The sequence below is a fragment of the Trachinotus anak genome, unplaced genomic scaffold (assembly GCF_046630095.1).
Source record: "Trachinotus anak isolate AG129_WGS33_773 ecotype Australia unplaced genomic scaffold, CSIRO_AGI_Tana_v1 ptg000025l, whole genome shotgun sequence".
Taxonomy (NCBI): Eukaryota; Metazoa; Chordata; class Actinopteri; order Carangiformes; family Carangidae; genus Trachinotus; species Trachinotus anak.
In genome coordinates this window covers 7,113,278-7,132,183 of record NW_027273876.1, presented here as the reverse complement: position 1 = coordinate 7,132,183, position 18,906 = coordinate 7,113,278, and the positions used below count along the sequence as shown (strand labels likewise).

At 42.8% G+C, this 18,906-nt stretch overlaps 1 protein-coding gene across 1 annotated transcript; it reads left to right on the top strand.

Annotated features, from left to right (window-relative positions):
• Window positions 1-1,322: 1,322 nt before the first annotated feature.
• On the top strand, window positions 1,323-6,548 carry foxi1 (forkhead box i1). Its single transcript, XM_071463038.1, has 2 exons — window positions 1,323-5,223; window positions 5,497-6,548. The coding sequence occupies exons 1-2, from the start codon at window positions 4,626-4,628 to the stop codon at window positions 6,027-6,029; spliced, it is 1,131 nt and encodes a 376-aa protein (XP_071319139.1). The 5' UTR covers window positions 1,323-4,625; the 3' UTR covers window positions 6,030-6,548.
• The last annotated feature ends 12,358 nt before the right edge of the window (window positions 6,549-18,906 follow it).

Sequence of the window (18,906 nt, the reverse complement as noted above, 5' to 3'; positions counted from 1 at the left end):
AGTGATATTATATAGAATTGTAAAGCAAATGAGCATGATTGGTACTGGAGAAGTGTAAAGGCTGTACAGAGAAAGATTCTGTGTATTCAGACAGTTCACTTCCAGGCACTGGAACATTTTTCATCACTTTGTGAAGTCTCCATATTTATTAGATTCTGTGTGATTAAAATCAATACACTGATCAGATTCTGGAATTTGATATATTTTGCCTCCCAGAAAGCTGCACAGTGCTTTTGATAGATGGGTGGTTTGTTGGGGAATGCTGAAGGTATCATGTCTAAAGCAATGCTGCCCTCATCTGGATAATACAGTTAGTGCATCCTGCCTGCCACATCACACTGCCCAGATGAGTAACTGCCACAGTGAAATAAACCTTTGGCTCGTGTATATATAATTTTAAGGTCATATTAATAGTCTTGACACCACCAGCACCCTCCTACATCAAATCATGTCCACAGTGTCTTTGCACCAGTGAAATCAGGCAGCAGTTATTTAATGGGTGATGGAATTTTAGAGTTGAAATATCTCTGCTTACAAAATCTCATTTCGCGATTCTCCCGTATGCCAAGTTTCTGTATTTAAAGACCACTCTAGGAAACAGCGGGTAGAGTATATTTAACCTCTCTGCAGCTGATGGTGAGCCCAGCACAGTGTGATTTTGGCTCTAACAGACCAGTAACTTCTGATCTCTCCACGGAAGTAATCAGGAGCAGAGGTGTAAATCTGCCCAGCAGAGGAAAGAATTAAGCTAATGCAACTAGCAGCAGTGAAGCAGAAGGTCCGGCTCCTTGTATTTCTCCCTTGGTCAATGTGCTGTCTGCAGGGCTCCCTCTTTAGCTCTGGGTGACAGACTGTCAGGGCCAAACAGTAATTGGTCAGAGGGGACTACACAGAGAGGAACATCTAATTACTAAGAAACAGATTTTCCCTCTTGGGCCTTGCAGGTGGACAAATACTGTGAAATATTTATGTGGTAACAGCATTTGGGTTTTGAATGGAGGCGACCGACCAGAATCCTTTTAAAGTAAACTTAAAGTTCCCCAACACAAAAATATGTTTTGCTTTTTTGTTGTTGTTTTTTTCAACTTCCAGCACTATGCAGAATTATGCACATGGGAAAGTGTGATGGGAAATGTTCTGCTTCTTGTTCAGAAGTATATTTTTATCCTTTCAAAATGAGTTCTTTATACAGGGGCCTTGCATCATGTAGCAGCTAAATGTGGATTTAAAAATGCTGGAAATCTATATAAGTTTTCAAAATGACACAGTGTCAGGTTGGGAGTGTTTAATAAGAACAGAAAGGAGATCACTCTTTAAAAATACCCATTATTCACCCCTTTAAACTCTTAAAGTGGGTTGAGAAAAAATTTAAAGCTCAGCTAGAGATCCTATTATAAATGTTTCTTGCCGTGAATATGTCTTTGCCATCTCAAAGAATAAAGACCACTGAGTGTGGAAATGAAGGATGCTCCGCGGCCAGACAGTCGCAGTGTTTGCCAAGTCTCAGATCACATCGCTTCAGTTCAAGTGTCTTTAATCTCCTGCACACAGCCAGAGCTGCAGAGGAATTAACCTTGTGCAAAATAGTCAGCAAGACCAGCTTTTATTTCCATGCCACTCTGCATCCAGCCTGTACATTAATTAGCACTCAAACTGTGTGGTTGTACCTCCACTAGGGGGAGACTCTGAGAGAGGCAGGCCCCTGGCTACACACAGGAATCATTTTGTTTACACACTCAAAATGAATGACTTTATCTGGGCCTTTCATGAATTTATTGACTTAAATGCATCTAATAGTCTGGTAATTACTTCAAAGCAATAAATACTTAGCAGATGTCTAACTCATACGACCACATGGTTAAAGCCAAGGCTGTTTGCAGAAAACAAGCCTTATTAACCCTGAGGGTCTTTGTTGATTCCAGCGGGTGTTTAACTCTAATCCCAGCAGTAAAATGTGCTGAGACATACTGAATGGAAAAGTAGTGGTATGGATGATTCCTTTATCACCTGCAGCAGTGTTTTTTTGTTTTTTTTTTCTTGCTCTGCTCTCTATCTGAAGGGGCCTGCGGTGGCTCTGCCCTGCCTCTGTGACCTCGCCATGATTGACTTGATCTCCCAAAGAAAAGCTCCCATGACCTCAAAAAGCTTGAGGAAACAGGGGATGAAGACAGACATGGCAGAGTAACAATAGACCCTCTCCCTCTCCCCCCTCACACACACAGTCAGCATGTTTGAATTATTACTTTACAATGACATGGAGGCTTGAGGTTGTCACGTTGAGCCACATTTGACGTCTCTGAACTTAATCTGAGAGAAAAACAGATGATGATGGCTGGTCCATCACCTGATTTCTGATGTTTGCCTCTTTTTTTAATGAAGCCCACCGCAAACAGAACGATAGAATGATTTTTTTAAAAAAAATTTTATTACTTGCAAAACAGTTAATAAATAATACATCAAATCTAAAAGTCATGAGCAACACAAAAATTCCCCTAAGATTATGAATATTAAAGTGTGAGGCTGTTCCAGATTCAGATGTCCAGTCAGCAGTCAGCAGTAATTAGCTGTACTGGGTGTTAGACACCTAACAGGTTGTGTTGTTTTCATCTGGGGGTTAAATGCCACTCCCCTCCCATGGAGTCCACTGCTTGCCACTGCTGTACAGCCTGTGGTCGGGACAACACCTTGGAGCCAAACAATTACAGCAAGGTCATGGAGAGGAGGAATGTGCTGGCGATTAGTGCAGGAGTGCAGCAGCGACCTGCAGAGCCCGCTCCTCACCGGGATGACAGCGGGCCAGGGCGCGGCGGCGGCGGCGGCCTCTCATTTCCACACTCAAAATGTGCTCTCTTGTAAATGTAAAGTTCAGCTGTGTGAGTGGGTCGTAAACACACAACAGAAACGAGCGCAGGGCCCATTAGCGTGTGCCCTTACGACAGCAGCATATTTCAAAAAATGATTGATCACATACAGTAGATCACAGCCGCACAGATACGATCCAGACGTGATATTATAACCAAATATCGTGGGAGACAAAATGTCAAAGGATCAGGCTGCGCAGAATATTAGTCCGCTGTGGGTTTGTTGTGTGGTTTTATGTGTTTACCAGTTAAATTAGAAAGAGCTTTCAACAGACTTTATAGGGCGTCTAAAGTATCGGTGGGTTCATTATCGTCTTTCCCGCGGTCCCCCCAGTCGAAACTCAGACCACTTACCTGCCAGAGGTCGGATCCAGCTCCAGGATCCAGCTCCAGGGTCCAGAAACCGGCAGGATTGGCAAAGTCCTTCTGGCCAGATGGATAAAATAAAAATAAACTAGTGAAAGCCTGTTGGAGCAGAATATGTTTTATGTGGTAAATCCCTTTAGTGGCCCCTAAGACTGCCATGTTGTTAATGAAACACTGGCCTGGTGTTGATCCTGCTTCAGCTGAGGACACAGTTAAAACAGCCTCCATATTTTTTCTTCATCTTATTTTAATCTCATAATATTTTACCAGTTTGGTCCAATTTCTGTTCAGGTATTAAAATCACATTTTAATGAAATAATAAGGTTGAAGTAGGAGAAACCCTGCAGATTCTGAATTGTTAGTAGAATTAGTCCAGGTTAATGTGTCAGAATGATGCCGGCTTTTATTTTGCAGGGCAGATGCGGCGTGGCCTGCTGGGGGTATTTTTTCCACGAGTCACTTGTTGACACTAAACCTGCGGCACTTGTGAAGTGTTGATTGCAAACGAATTTCTTTTACAAGAAGGTGGCTCTGTACGAACACAAGCGGGTGTCCGTTGTTTGGGTTTGATACTGTCCCGCAGAAAGTTCAGCAAGTTCAGACATGGAGACAATCAATGCATGACAGCATGTGAATTCAAATGAATTCTGTTTTTATATCAAACTGTATCAACCCTTATTTACTGTTCATCTGGCTGCTGATAAAAGGCAGCTATTTGTAGACATAATGTATAAATGTGATGGTGATCTGTTATTGACAGATATTTAAGTTTGCATTTAGAAAAAATAATATTTTCTGTTCGTGCCTGGAGGTTCTGTTATAATTGGATTTCAAGTTGGATCATATAGTTTCGATCTCTGTGTCTCAAAAACAGAGCAAAGATCAAGAAGAAACAGTCACACGAAATATATTTGGAAACAATAAACCATCAGGACAAATATTCATTCTGGTGACCTCCAAAAAGTTATCAAAACAAATAGTCTCATAGCTCCAAATAGTGATGAACGGGTTTTGCTGGTTTATTTAAGAAATAATTTCCCAGTAGACTATATGGAATTTACCCTGGTCAGGATAAACTCCGGTGCGTAATTACGCACGGCTAATGACACAGATGTAAACCACTAATGTTCCTTAATGTGAATATGCCTGGAAAACAACGTGAAGCCCAGCATTGTAGTTAAAAGCGGTATCGATGCTCCTCGATAGGGAGGTTGGGTCAGTACGACTGGGCTGTTACAGACAGAAAAGAGGTGTGACCCTCCCCAAACTTTTCTTCAATGGGCTACCTGTAGGGGCTTCGGCGCTGCGCATAAATACTCCTCCCTCTGAGGATGAGCTCAGTCCTGAGGGAGACACACCAGACGAAATTAGGTTTTGGGAATCTGGTTAGGTCGGATTATGAACGCTTTTGGACACCAACCATCTAACCAGCCGACCAGCCCCATTCAGCACCACAGCGCTCAGGAGCTCCTGGACATGGCCGTGTACTGCGACAACTACGGTGTGTACCAGCAGAACCTCCACCACCATCACCCTCAGAGGCCGCCCACACACCCTTCTGGCTACGGCCTCGGAGAGTACACATCCCCGTCCGCGAACCCGTACTTGTGGCTGAACGGACCCAGCATCAACTCCTCTCCTTACCTCCCCGGGAACAACGGGACGTCCTACATTCAGTCTGGATACGGGTCGAACCAGAGGCAGTTCCTACCTCCTCCCACCGGCTTTGGTGGAGCAGACCTGGGGTGGCTGTCCATATCCAGCCAGCAGGAACTCTTCAAGATGGTCAGACCACCTTACTCCTACTCAGCGCTGATAGCGATGGCCATACAGAACGCCCAAGACAAGAAGCTGACCCTGAGTCAGATCTACCAGTATGTGGCTGACAACTTCCCTTTCTACAAGAAGAGCAAAGCTGGATGGCAGAATTCAATCCGCCACAATTTATCACTGAACGACTGTTTCAAAAAAGTGGCACGGGACGAGGATGATCCCGGTGAGTCTTTGGTCTCTTTTGCTAAAAATTAAGTTGTTTTTTTTTTTGTGAGGAAATGTTTTCATTGTGGTGTGGTGTTGATGCTGCTGCTGTTTTGATAAAACTCTTAAAATGAATGAAACCGCTTGAAAAAACTGAAACCTTCTCAGCTCATTGATGACTTTTTAAAGGAGATAATATTTTAAAGAGGAAAACACAGATTAACGGGGGGGGGGGGGGGGGGGGGGGAATTTGTCACCCATATATTTAACCCCCGTTTTGCTTCTCGTCCAGGTAAAGGAAACTACTGGACGCTTGACCCCAACTGTGAGAAGATGTTCGACAACGGCAACTTCAGGCGGAAGAGGAAAAGGAGAGCTGACCTCAACGGAGCTGACAGCTCCTCTCTCCCCGTCAAGTCAGAAGACGGCCCACACAAGCTCTCCGACACCGCCAGCCTCTTGAGCTCCTCCCCGCCCAGCCTGCACGGATCGCCGGCCTCCACGGAGCCCAAGTCGTCGCCATCTCCCTCCGCGGAGCACAGCCCGTGTTACAGCAGCTTCGTGTCCAGCGTGAACACGCTGCTGGCGGGCAGCGGCAGCACCGAGGGCTCCCGGGGCGGGGAGCGGGACTACGGCTCCGGGCACCTCGGGGGATTGTCTCAGACCAGAGAGGGCATGTCTGGACTGGGCTCCTACTCGCCCACCTTAATCTCTCCTCTGAACTCTGACAACAACAGAATTAACTATTACACATCAGTACAGAGCCTCTCCAACCATTTTAGTGTTAATAACCTCATATACAGCCGGGAAGGAACAGAGGTGTAGACTGTGAGTCTGTGTCAGTGCTGAGCTGCTTACAGAAAAAAGAAACCTAATTTATCTGTCATTGTTAGCCTTCACATTTCTAATGTAGCCTACTGTTTTTACTTATTACTCATTCACTGGTTTGGTAGGCCTGATTGCAAAACCACCACAGGAAATAAACTGGTGTTTTTCACAATAACCCCTCAAAACTTGGGAAAATGTAGAAAAGGAATATAAATTGCCACTGTGCCATTATTGGTTTGTTCATACTAGTCCAACAAACACGTTTATTTGTAGAAAATTCACAGCTTCCCAAGGAGACGTAGCCTGTCCTTGAACTGATGGACTGACTTATTTTTTTTCATACCTGTTGTAGCTGCTGGGTTGGGCTGACTCCCTGTCTTAAAAGAAGAAGAAGACGCATATGTACAGAAATTATTTTCATAAGAAGAAATGTGACATGTATTTTAGACTGAATTGTGTTTTGTGTTTTATTTAAACTCATGTTGATGTTTGAATAAAAGTCATTTATTTTAACTCCATCATTAAGGTTTATGTGTCATTTTCCTGCTTATCCTCAGGATTACAATAATAACCATCCAGAATGTGTAATACATGATGATATTGACTTCAAATCGATACTTTATTTATCTTCCATTTGGCTCTTGGTTATGAAAATAATGTCAGGGCTTTTCTTGATTTTATAAGTTTTATATTCCTATGATATTCATATTGAGAACAACCGCAGGGTAACTCAGTAGTGGTTCAGCAGTTTTCTCAGCTTCATTCTACTGTAAAATCACTTGCATCTCTATGAGGTCATTGTCATTATTTGTTTCCTGTTGTACAATTCTGGATTCAGATAAAGCACAAAGGGCCCTTCAGGCCCCCACCCCCCCTTACCCCCACCCCAATTTTTCTAGATTTTCAAGTTAAATCGGCCGTTTAAAATATTTTGGAGACCCCGCTGTGTTTTCTGTGTCTCTTCACAGCCCCTGTCAGGCAAGTAAAAAAAAAGAAAAAAAAAAGAAAAAGGCCTTTCAGATTTTCAGATTAAGTTATGTTTTGGTATTGTAAGAAAGTGGGAAACAAACCAGCAGAAATGCTTTAGAGCCTGTCAGGAAATCTGAAGTCAAGTGGCTGTAAGCAGTAAAGTGTGTAAGACAGAGACATTTTCCGCTTGTCACTTCCAATAGCCCCATTTCAACAAGCAATCAGACCTTTAACTTATTTCCATGAGGTTCAGAAGTTCAGCTTTTTGTCTGGAGCTGGATTTGACTCAGACTGCGCCTGTTTGATGTTAACCTGTTTGCTGAATATTCCACCTGTCTCCATCTATTCCCAAAGTCTTGTCACACAAAACGCTGGCTGTTCCGTGTGTGTCAGTGAGAATCCTGTTAATGGGATTTGTTTTTTTTCTTTTTTTCCCCCTGTATTGGGAACCACTGTGGAAGAGCATCTACGGAACAATTGACGAAAGAGTTCAACGGCATGTAATGTGCTTCTGTTGTGCCTGCGACCCAGGGGACACAACAAAAAGCATGTTATTGGGGAGAAAATTTTAATGTTCAAGTGATTTAACACCCGACTCCTGTCTTATTTTCAAACAATATGGATACGCACGGAATCAAAGCCAGTAAATAAAAGGAAACACCTCTTAATTGGTTGATAATTGAATTCACTCAGGCGCTCTGTGGTCTGGAATAAAAGAAAAATTAATTGACAAGACATTCGTGCCCCTTGTTGGAACACAATGGAAGCTGGCAATTCAAGAGATCCCCTCCTGGGCTCAAATGAAAATATTGCGATCTGAAGATCTGGGAACAAATTATCTCCCTCAGGCCACATTTTGCTCTATTATCTGTGGAGCAGGGCCACGGATCAGACAAAGAGGATTTTTGTCATACAGAAGCAGGTTCTCACAGTAACAAGTTTTCTGTTGAAATCCTCATCACGTCCAGTGAATAGAGTAAAAAGCACATTTAGAGGCCTTTTACTTCTTATTACTGTCATTTCTTCATCCCTCAGTTCAGTTTGTAACTTTTTCACCCAGTGTGGAATTGTCAGGATAAATTAATTCAGTATTATATAAAAAAATCTATTATATCAAACAGTTGTGGAAGGAACTCAGTTCATTCATTAAATTATTCAAGTACTGTTCACTACAAATATGTACTTTTTATTCCACTAATGTGACAACTTTAGTCACTAGTTACTTAGCTGAATCAGACATATAATATAAATATAATAAATTATGATTTGGTACTCTGCAGTATATGTAGTAGATATAATTAGCCCCACCTTTACCAGCTGCAACAATAGCAATGCATACACATTAAGGCATCAATAGTTATAATATATTAATTATATTATTATGAAATGAGTCAGTCTGCATAATGAGCGGTTTTACATTTGGTACTTTAAGAATATTGTAATGCAAATACTTTTGTAGTATTACTAAAGTAAATGTTTAAATGCAGTACTTTTACTTTGGAAGCAATCCACCTTCGTTAACGACCTAAAACCGAAGCTTGCATGCAAGCAAACACATCCACTCCAGTGCATCTAGCTGCTTTCCAAGTTCCCCTCTCAGTTCTCAGAAATGTAACGCTCCAGTGCCCTGTGCCTGAAGGGCACATTTACCCGGTCCACATGAATATCAGTCAGGCCACCATGTCTCTGCTCTACCTGCTTGAGGGCCCCTGCCTCGAGGGCTAAAGGCCCAGGTCCTGCAGAATACCTCAACATAAGGGTGGCCCTGGTCCCCATACATGCCTGGTGGGCTAAACCCATAATGATGGGTTTCAGCCTCAAAGGGTCATCCCTCCAAAGGCGAGGTTGGCTTATAATTGAAGGAGCCGGTGTTTCAGAACTGGATTATTTTAATCCTCTTTCTTTTTAGGGGGTAGATACCCACAAGTCATCCAATGCCAAGTATAGAGAACAGGGATGGATATTTCCTTCATCTGAAGAGAATTTTACTGACAGAAAACTAATCTAACTGCTGCAGCGAGAATTAACAAACAAATCCACAAATGGGGTCGTTGCTCTGTTTAGATTTAGGTTTACTTTCAACTGAAGACAGCACAGACAGAACAACCGGAAAGTCACAAAGATAAGTTGTCTGTAGTTTGGGACTTGGAGGCTTGTCCACGTTAGCCAGTGAGTGACATGAGCTAGAGTGATGCATCACTGCTGGATAGAGTTGCACTCAGTGAAGTGAGAAACTTAACTCCCATTAGCTGTGAAGCGAGATCTCAACTGATAAATAAGCAACTGCTGCAAGACTTGCATCCCTCCCTTACTCCCAAACCTGCTTTTAAAATGTGCAGTGCAGGTATTTGCTATGTCATGACCTGTAGACTTATTTCTGATGATGTAGAGATCTACAAGCAATTTGTTGGTTTTTAAAGCATTCAGGATTTCAAACAAAAAGATGTGTCCAGAGCCTAATAATTCTCCACAGCCCATATAACACTACCTTACAGACAAATCTGAGGGGTAATATGAAAAGGGAGACTGTGTGTCTGACCCCAGTGAAGAACATGATAGCTTGGCCATAGGGGGGCTGATTACAGTCTGGGTCTACCCTGAAATTTCACATCTGTTTGTAGCAGTCAGTGGGCATTATAGGGATAATTTCTTATATTACAGCTCAATCTCTTGAGGAAGTTAAATATTTAAGAGAACAATATGATGACAGCTTCTGGGGAAGTCACTACGAGGCTGTAAGGAGGGGGAGCACCTCTCTTCACTGCACTTTAAAAGGATGGTGTGTGCAAATGATAGCTGAGGCGAATGTCTATCAATTGGCATGACCTGATTCGGTTTCTTCATTCCCCATCCGAGGCCCATAAAAAGCCTAATGTATGGGCCGGTAACGGCATGGGATCCTCGATCCGGACGAGCAGCCATATGGATTATTTTATACAGAACAAGAGGCAGCTCAGTGCTTGGCTGTGGAGAGCATGTGAAAAATGTGCAGACACGCTACACTTTGTTTTTCTTTCTTCTTTATTTAGATATTAATTAAATAAAAATTCAGATTTGGGAATATTACGTCTGTCACTACCAAAAGCTAAAATATCTAAGAACCTCAAATTATCATGACTCATTTCAAACAAGTTTCCCACCATGCAATTTGTTGTTTTTGTTGTACATATAATTTTCTTTAATCATGATAAGCTTGATCATCCCTCCATTTTACCTGTGAAAACCGGTTCACTTGGATACCAAGACTAGAAATTATTGGTGAGCACAGGAAGGGCAGCCACTTCAGAGCCTGTGAGGCTTGCCAGCAGAGGAACCTGTGGAAAGAGTCAAAGAGATACAAGGATTAACGGACTAGAACGAGTCCCAGTAAATCCACAGCCAGGGCCTGTCTTCACATCGCTCTGTCTGGAAAACCTATCCCCAAAACAATGTAACTTATCCCTTGCTCACTCTATCGCAGGAATATATTTTGACAAAGTCTTTGTTCTCACATTAGGGAACTGTAGGCAGATCATCCGTTATCCGTGACCTTTGTCATAACAAACCATGGCAGTGGTTTTACACACTGCTGAGAAGCCAAGAAAGAAAGTTCACATCAGCCAGGCTGGTGTTTCTAACAAGTTATGGGTCATTCTGACTCACTTGAAGCCAACCCTTCAAACATGTCAAGAAAATACTCAGTTCAGAAAACCTTATTCCAAATTCTTTATCACTATGGATTTTCTTTTTTAATTATATTCTCTGATAAAGTCAATACAGTGGAAGGCCTACTCATAACTCCTCAGTAAATCTGCAGCCATTCATCACCTACATGAAATTCCAAACCATGACCTTATGAGAACAATATCCAGGGTTCATGGAACATCAATTTCTATGTGCAGTGCAGCAGAACAAATATCTGAGTAACGGCCAATAAGTAATCATTTTAGCTCGGTTCAGGGACCACTTTAACTCTTGCACATGATAATTATGCGTTTGACCTGTCGGTGCACAGTAAAACTCACTATTGGTGATCGCTGCAGCGTGTGAATAAGTTGGAGACGAATTTTGTTTCAAAACTGAAAAGTAATTGAATCCTGCATTTTGGAATAAAAGCAACTGAACCAGACAGCGTTAACATTTCTGGGGGAGGAAAGCATGCCTTGTGTTGCTGACGCCTTGCAGTGATACCACCCGGCTAGCAACACCTGCGTGCTGTCATTACCTGCTCTTCACAGACAGGAAGTGGTGACAGATGACAGAGGAAGTAGCTACCCAGAGGGAATCCATTTTGCCCGCCGCAGCCTGGACTTTTGGTGGCGAGACGGAAGTGAGGAGATCATTCAGTGCTCCGGGTATCCTCAAAATAGCTACCTCTGCACCGCTTGTCAGTCGTTGTGAGTGCTTCTAAAGGAAGCTATCTCTCAGTGTGAGTGTTACATCAGAAGTTCCTGTTGTCAGAAGACGCAGCCCACCTGGAGCACTTCTGAAACAGATCTTGATGCACATCTTTTGGAAACAGTTGTGGAGCTATGTTTTGCAGTTTAGAAGTTGCAAACAAGAATTGGCCGTATGTGTTGTTTATGTTGTTTCACCTGCTCCCATGATGCAATATGCAGCTTCAGTCCTACATGATGGTGCATCTGCCCCGAGGAATTCATTGACTGCCCCCCCTCTTACCAAAACAACACTCCCCCGGCCCCTAATGAGACCCCCTACCTCCTGCCTCTATTATGAGGGATGCATACCAATATAGAGACAGGAGAGGGGAGACAGACTGAGCCTCAGAGACCTCTGGAGTCCTCCCTGGCCTAAACCATCAAACGCACCCTTCACAGAGAGTCAAATAATGGGCCTGATCAACATTTAACCAAGTTGTCCCCATGTAAGCTGCAGATGATCTGTGGCTGAAGGCTTTAAATGATAGGCCTTTCAAAAGGGACAGGCATGCCCCCCCTCCAAACGCTCCTTTTGTGTTTGCTACTAATCCCAGGCTGCACTTCAAGGCCCGCGCTCACTTCTGAGGCAGCTGCTATCATCTTAAAGAGGAGGGAAAGAAAGGCAGCACTTTTAAACTGCTTTAATCAAGAAGATGTAATACTATGATAAGCTGATCATCCACTTAAGCATGCAATTATACCTCAATCAGTTATTAATATCATTACCATTCATGGGTTTTATTCTTTCATTCCCTGGAATAATTAGCATGCTTGAATTTCTACACAGTAAAAAATTACAGACCAGGCATTGTAACACTTAAAAAAAAATACCTTTTAGAAAAACTGTTGGATTCTTCTCCTTGGTGGACGAAGGGACTATTTTAGTAACAGAGAGACACAAAATACATGGAAATCAGCCTGGGCTGTGCAGCAGCAGCCCAGAGAGGAGATGCTTATTTGCCAGACAAGTGTTCAAACAAACATCAGCACACAGCAAGTGCTATGTGTTGACTCTGGTATTGGAGTCTATCAACCCCAAACAGGTTGTGTGTCAACTATAAACACAAGACATGCACCCTGTCTGGGGCAACGGGCTTCACAGAGCTCACTGCTGCTCCCCTGGTTTGGAGTTAACTCTGCCACCGCTGTAACTCGCGCCGTGTTTTCGTGATACAAAACAAGCAACTGCTGTGTCGCTCGAACTCATTTAACTCACTCTGTTCCCCTTTGTCATGTGATGGCATTCCAGCGCTGTGACATAATCCAGGAAACACACGTGCGCCCTTGCATGTTTTTATGTGTGTGTGTGTGTGTGTATATCCACTCCACCCTGATGCTGACAGCACCGCTCATCCACAGGAGTGTGTTGACATGCCCCCACTTGACAAAGAGGCCTTTTTTTATTCACCATGAGGGAAAATAGGTTTTTACAAGCCTCAGATAATCTGAGACACACAAAGGCATAATTAAAACTCTGAGAAGGAAGGACTGTATTTAGCCTGTGAAATGACGGTGTGCTGATTACTGTGTATCATTGCTTCACTCTCATGCCCCTCTTCTCAACCTGAAACCTTATGTAAACATGTTGCATCCTTCTGACATGGAGTCAGGAGTCACAGTGTACATCCTATTAAGGATGTGGATTTTTAAAGGCACTTGAATGGGGACATGATGTTTTGTCAGTGATAGAAACATGGTGTTACTTTTGTAAAATATATGAAAAGCCAATATGGAGTTTGGTAGTTTTTGTAAAATCTCACAGCGTCCCTCTCAGCCAACTTCTATTACAAACCGGACTGTGGTTTGAAGATCCTTGTTTTTCTAACCCCTACTGTTCTCAGCATGGAGCAGCTTTTTAAACCCTTGTAACTACGACAAGAACGTGGTGAATGGCTTCTGAATAAAGGTCTGTGGAGGCACAGTCAAGTTTTCTTTAAGTTTATATGAAAAACTGTTATCCCCTTTTTCTATGAAACCTCTTCATATTTATCCACTCCACCAGGTTAAATGGGTCGTTAAAAGAATTGTGGGGGGGGGGACACACTTTTCTATTTACCTTAAACTGCCAGGGACCAAGTCACTGACAGGGACATCAAGACTGATGGGACTCCGTCTTAATTAGGTGGGTCAGACCTTGACCAGATAGCTTTGTGCGACTGTCAGTGCCCCTCCCTATATAAATTGTGTAATTATCCCTTTCATTACACTGAGCTTTCAGGCTACCTGATAGAATTCAAAGGGAGGTGTTGCTATCTCTTATCATTATGCTAATGGGGCTTGTGACCACCAGTTAAATCACAATAGAGGGGGGGTGAACAGTTGCTATCAAGCCAGTCTGCCAGTCTAGTGGACGACCCCAGTCAGGGACTTGTCTGTCTGCAGGGTGATGGGCCATGACATGTCTGCAGGCCCACAGGGGATTCAAACCAGGAGGGGAGAGCTGCCTATGGACAAGTCCTGGAGGGCTAGCCCTCCTCACCTTCATCTGCATACTGGTGAGCAGCTCAGAGGCCTCCTCAAGAGCCATTTGAATATGATTAGACATTAATGACCTTCACAAATGAGCAGACAGAAGATGCTCTGTGGGGGTCTATCTCAGGAGTCCTCTGGTGTCTGGGGATCTTGTAGATCCCCCTATTCTCCGTTACCTGTCCCTAAGAGGCGACAGGCTTCGCAGTCAGCATTCAGCAGTGTCAAATGTGGACCCACGGCACTGCAGAGAGAATTTGATGAAGGGGGAGTGACAAATGGTTAATTTCCATTCTGTTAAATAAGCCAGGCACACTGCCCTCTGCGTACATGTCAACACTGGGAGCTTGTATGGGTCACCCACTAATGACTGAGTTTACAGCTTGGTTCTCTTGTCTCACTGAATGAAGAGTAGAAATGACTGACGAAAACCTCACAATCACATGTGTCTTTGTATCAGACATTCAGAATTGATCAATCCCTCAGTATTCATTATTCAATAAAGGAGAGAGCCTGCAGAGTGGATACAAAAGGATGACACATGTGGAGCTATGCAGGGGTTTGGATTGAGTCTACAATTAGATCAGGCCATCTTTCCAATAAATATAATGAGGATGAATCAGAGAGTTGTGCTGTTTTTAATGGTGTGTAATGGTACGAGCGCTGACAGAGTAATAGCCTCAGCTCTATTGACTTTTCTCATTACACAGTGGCAGAGGCCTTGTCCAACCACTATATTTAACCGCCGCATGGGCAATCATCTCAGGCCCCATATTACTGGACAGCCTTTAATGAAGAGCACCATCATCAGGCATTTAGCTTTAATGAAAAGAGCCACCTGCTAAAGTGCACAATCAGACCCCAGAGACAAGCAGCCATTTAAAATGATCCTCAGATGAATCACGCTGATTCATGGATGTAATGGATGCAATAATCAAATGTGCTTTTAACTGCAGACGCATGAAAGTCCCACGTGTGTGTCCCACGGTTTTATTTTAAGTTGTGAAAAATCAGTTTGCTCGTTTACAGAGTTTGTAAGAAATCAATCCAATACGAACAAAGCAGTGCGGTGTCGGTGTGACAGCGTGGTGGTGCTCTGGCTCCGCTGTGAACGGACTGATCAAGCGTTGCTTCTGATTAAAAGCCGAGCTCATGCCGGAGCCAGGGAAGCTGTGAGCGTTTGTGTAAGGACAAAAGAAAGCCAGCTCTCACAGACAATGCATCCTTATATTGGTTATATGATATGGACTCTGCCAAAGTCCATATCATATAACCCAACATTTTCCAACAAAGCCCAATCTACTCACTGATTCCGCAGTGAAAGGCTGTGTGATAAGGGGCTATGAATGAGGAAATAAATTCCTGATCTAAGTGGAGGAGAGGATAAATTGAAGTGTTGGCACTGGCTTCGCAAAACGCTCATTAGCTGATATTTCACGTTGACCGGCCTTTCGTTCTCAGGTAAAGAGGAAAACTTTGCTCTGTATTTCATGTTGTTCTTGTCTCACCTCTCCTCAGCAGCAGTTGGAGGGAAGCACACCTGCAGGTCAGGTCCCACTCCTATTTACAGTCAACAGCAATGATCCATCCAACATGTGGGATGGATCCAGAGTTTAAAATAGTGATCACCTTCGGGGCTGATGGTCACCTTTGCTGTTCTGCAATATATGCGAATACATGCAAATAGTCTCGCTATTGAGTCTCAAGGATTCTAAAAGTACTGTCGGCTTGTGACTGGCAGAGATTTAGACCTTGTAGGGGAAAACACTGAGCCATGTCCCTTATGTTTTGCACCTTCAGTGTGTAAAGAAGAAAAACAGTGAAAGTCAGTAAAACAATGAAATTCAGGTCACTGTACAAAGTTCAGAGTCTGGCTCCAGCTCACAAAACTGATCACATCAGGCGTCCTTTATAAAATGCAAAAGGCAAAATAGTATGTAAAAATATAAGAATTTGATTATAGATGGTAAGAAGGCCAAGGTGATCATTTCAGACGTCTTGTTTTGTCTGTCACTTCATTGTAACATAAGAAAGAAAAATAGATCCTCATCATTTAGAAGCTGGATCTAGATCATGTTTGGCATTTTAACTGGAATAATTATTAAATTATCAAAATAGTTGCTGATTTTTTTTGTCGATAGTCAATTGAGTAATGGTTCAATCACAGTGATGATGGGTAAGAGTTGTTGGATTCTGCAATAGTAATAGCCTGTTTTCCACAGCTTTTTATTTTCTGAATTGAAGTGACTTTATTTTTACAGCTGACAGGTCTGAATGAAGTAAAGTCCTAGTAGCTACAAATCACGATAACTGACGATTTTCCCAAAGAAAGGGGCACATTTATAAATAAAAATAGGTTAGAGTCCACTAACATTTACTGTGTATGACTGTCTGTTTTGTCACAGAAGTGGTCTTGTTTTCCACTGTGTCCTGTTTGCAGACTCGACTCAGGCTTTGTCATACATGATGGCCTGCTCTTTGAGGTCGTGCCAGCTCCTGAACACTCTGAGTTGATTATTTTGACATCTTATGGCAAGGAGAACTCTCCTCTCAGCGGGTTGTGCTTAAGCACAGCGAAGAAGCATTCCTTTGTTAAGTGTTTGTGTCACACTTAAAGGATTAGAAAGCATTTGAAAAGCACAAGGAATAATGTTTGGAATCACCTACTGAATAGTTCTACTGCTCAGGTCAATGAACCACACATTTATTTATGGGTTAAAATTAGCAACCGAGCTAGAAGACAGTGAGCAGCTAGCGCCAGAATCTAGGTTTGGGCTCTGTTCCAGGAGCTGGCAGGGGTTCACTGTATGGAGGAGTGTGTGTTACCCATATGATATTTTACCCATTTGACAGAATGTACATTTATGTTCCCATATTTCAAAGTTTCTGTCAGGGTCATTTTAAATCCCCTCACCTGTATCTTACATTTAAATCTTCACATGTAGGCATGTCTGAGTCGAAAGTGGGAAAGGCATGCTGGGATAAATCACTGCAGACATTTCTACCTCGATGGTTCCCATACATCTCCGATTTTATTGTGTCTCAGGATCCTCTGACTTGATATGGTTCTGGTGTGGTGACGGAGGTTTTCGGTTTCTGGTTGGAGGGAGGAGAGAGGCCTCTGCTGGGCAGGTTGTGGCACTGATCACTTCACTGCAAATATTCGATGTAAAAATACAGTTGATTATAGAGTACAATATTTTAATTCAACATATTTCCATACAGAAACTTTTTTCTTTTTTTTTTTTACTTTTTTCATTTCTAACTGTTTATGATGCTTATAAACACTTTAGATAATAAAACTAAACAGTATAGAATGTGATGAAATTCTTTTAGAGAATCTGAATTTCAAGGATCAGTTGATCCAAATTACAAAGCTGCTTATTTTCTCAACCCTAGAGATATCTTACTTTGAAGATAGTTTTGGGTTTATTTGTGTTATGTGTGTGTAATTCTATGTGTGTGCAATAGAAAATGACTTTTTAAAAGTTTTAAAAAGCAACATTCTTTACCAGACAGTATTGTCGTTACTGTGGATAATCAATAGACCTCACAACTTTAGATAGTGTTCTGTGAATTATTCAGAGTAAGTAGTTTTCTCTGCACAACTTATTTTTATTTAAAATATACAATACAATATTAAACATATATTAAACATTTTTTTTACCATTTGCAGGTCACAGTTAACAGTTTATTTGTAAGAGACGTAAGAAAGACAGGAAAACAGTACAAAAACATATATTTTCAATTTCTCTGAGTTGGATATCTTAAAGCCTGGGCAAATACAACCAAAACAATCTGTGTAGTGAAGTAAGTGAGAAAATATGTTTGATTTTTCTTTCTATTTGGGTGAACTAACCCTTTAAAAGTACAACTGGATTCTTATAAATAGATTGTTTAAAAGATTCTGAGTGGGAGAACTCAAAGTGTCGGTCTTCTTCTCCAGTTTCAGCTCTCTGAATGACTGAGGGGAGATGGACATCACTTAGGGATCCCCAGGGGAAGAAATTCCTCCAAGACTTAGTGTTTTTCTTGCTGTTCCTCACAAACGAATTCTCAAGCCATTTCCATTAAGAGACTTGGCGCAGGCTTTTCTGTGAGCTGCACAAAATGTATAAAAAGCCAAAGGGCAGGGTTTTGTCAGACAAACCTCTGAAGGTGTAATCCATAGTGTTAAAAACAGAGTGTCTGACCTTTGGTTTGAGCTATCTGATGTCTATCTTCCTCACTGTGAACTATGAATTTATCTCTGGTGCAGCTTGGAGCCTGATTTTCACACATTGGTGCTGTCAGGCAGAGTCCAGGTTTGTTGTAAATCACCAGAGGAGAAATGAGTGACATGTCTCAAATGTTTACATGCGGCCCCTATTCTTCTGCTCGGGATCTGAGAGGCAGGTTGGCAGCGCAGCATTTCCCCCCCTATGCCTTCACAGAGGTTGTGTTACTGCGTCCATACATCACTCTGACACGGGTGCACTCATTGAAACGGCCTGGTTAGACCACGTCTCAGGATGATGACATATTTGCCATTCCACTCAGTGAGGTGTGCAAGCATCTTATCACTGTCAGACATGGAGCAGCTCAAATCAAACGCATCCTCTGTCCAATTTATTCAGACGATATATGCAAGATGTCACATCCTGATGGCTTATGGCGCTCGATAGATGATCTAATTAGCGCAAGACCCCAACATTTCGGCTCCGACATCGATACTCCCCTGACCCTGCCTGGGAGCCCCCTTCGGCACAGCTTCCCCTGCTCCTCCTGGGGGTAATGGAGGGAGGAAGAATGTGGAGGGAGGAAGTAAGTTTCCTCCAGGCAGATTGCTGGATGGAGAGGCTGAGAGACGGACAGATGACAATGGCAGGGAGGCCGGGGCCTGAGTGTCGCCTCAGGGAGACCTACACCCTCCTACATGTTGGCTCCAGCCACTACGCTAAGTGCACTGAGCAGAGGCCTTCACAGCGGATTTGGCAAGGTGATCCCTTCACCCACCCCCCATCCATCTCCTGCCAGCC

Bases quoted from the DNA above. Each gene is read 5' to 3' on its own strand.
- foxi1 (XM_071463038.1), top strand. From the start codon at position 4,626: ATGAACGCTTTTGGACACCAACCATCTAACCAGCCGACCAGCCCCATT. The intron at 5,224-5,496 runs GTGAGTCTTTGG...CTTCTCGTCCAG, and splicing joins ACGGGACGAGGATGATCCCG to GTAAAGGAAACTACTGGACG.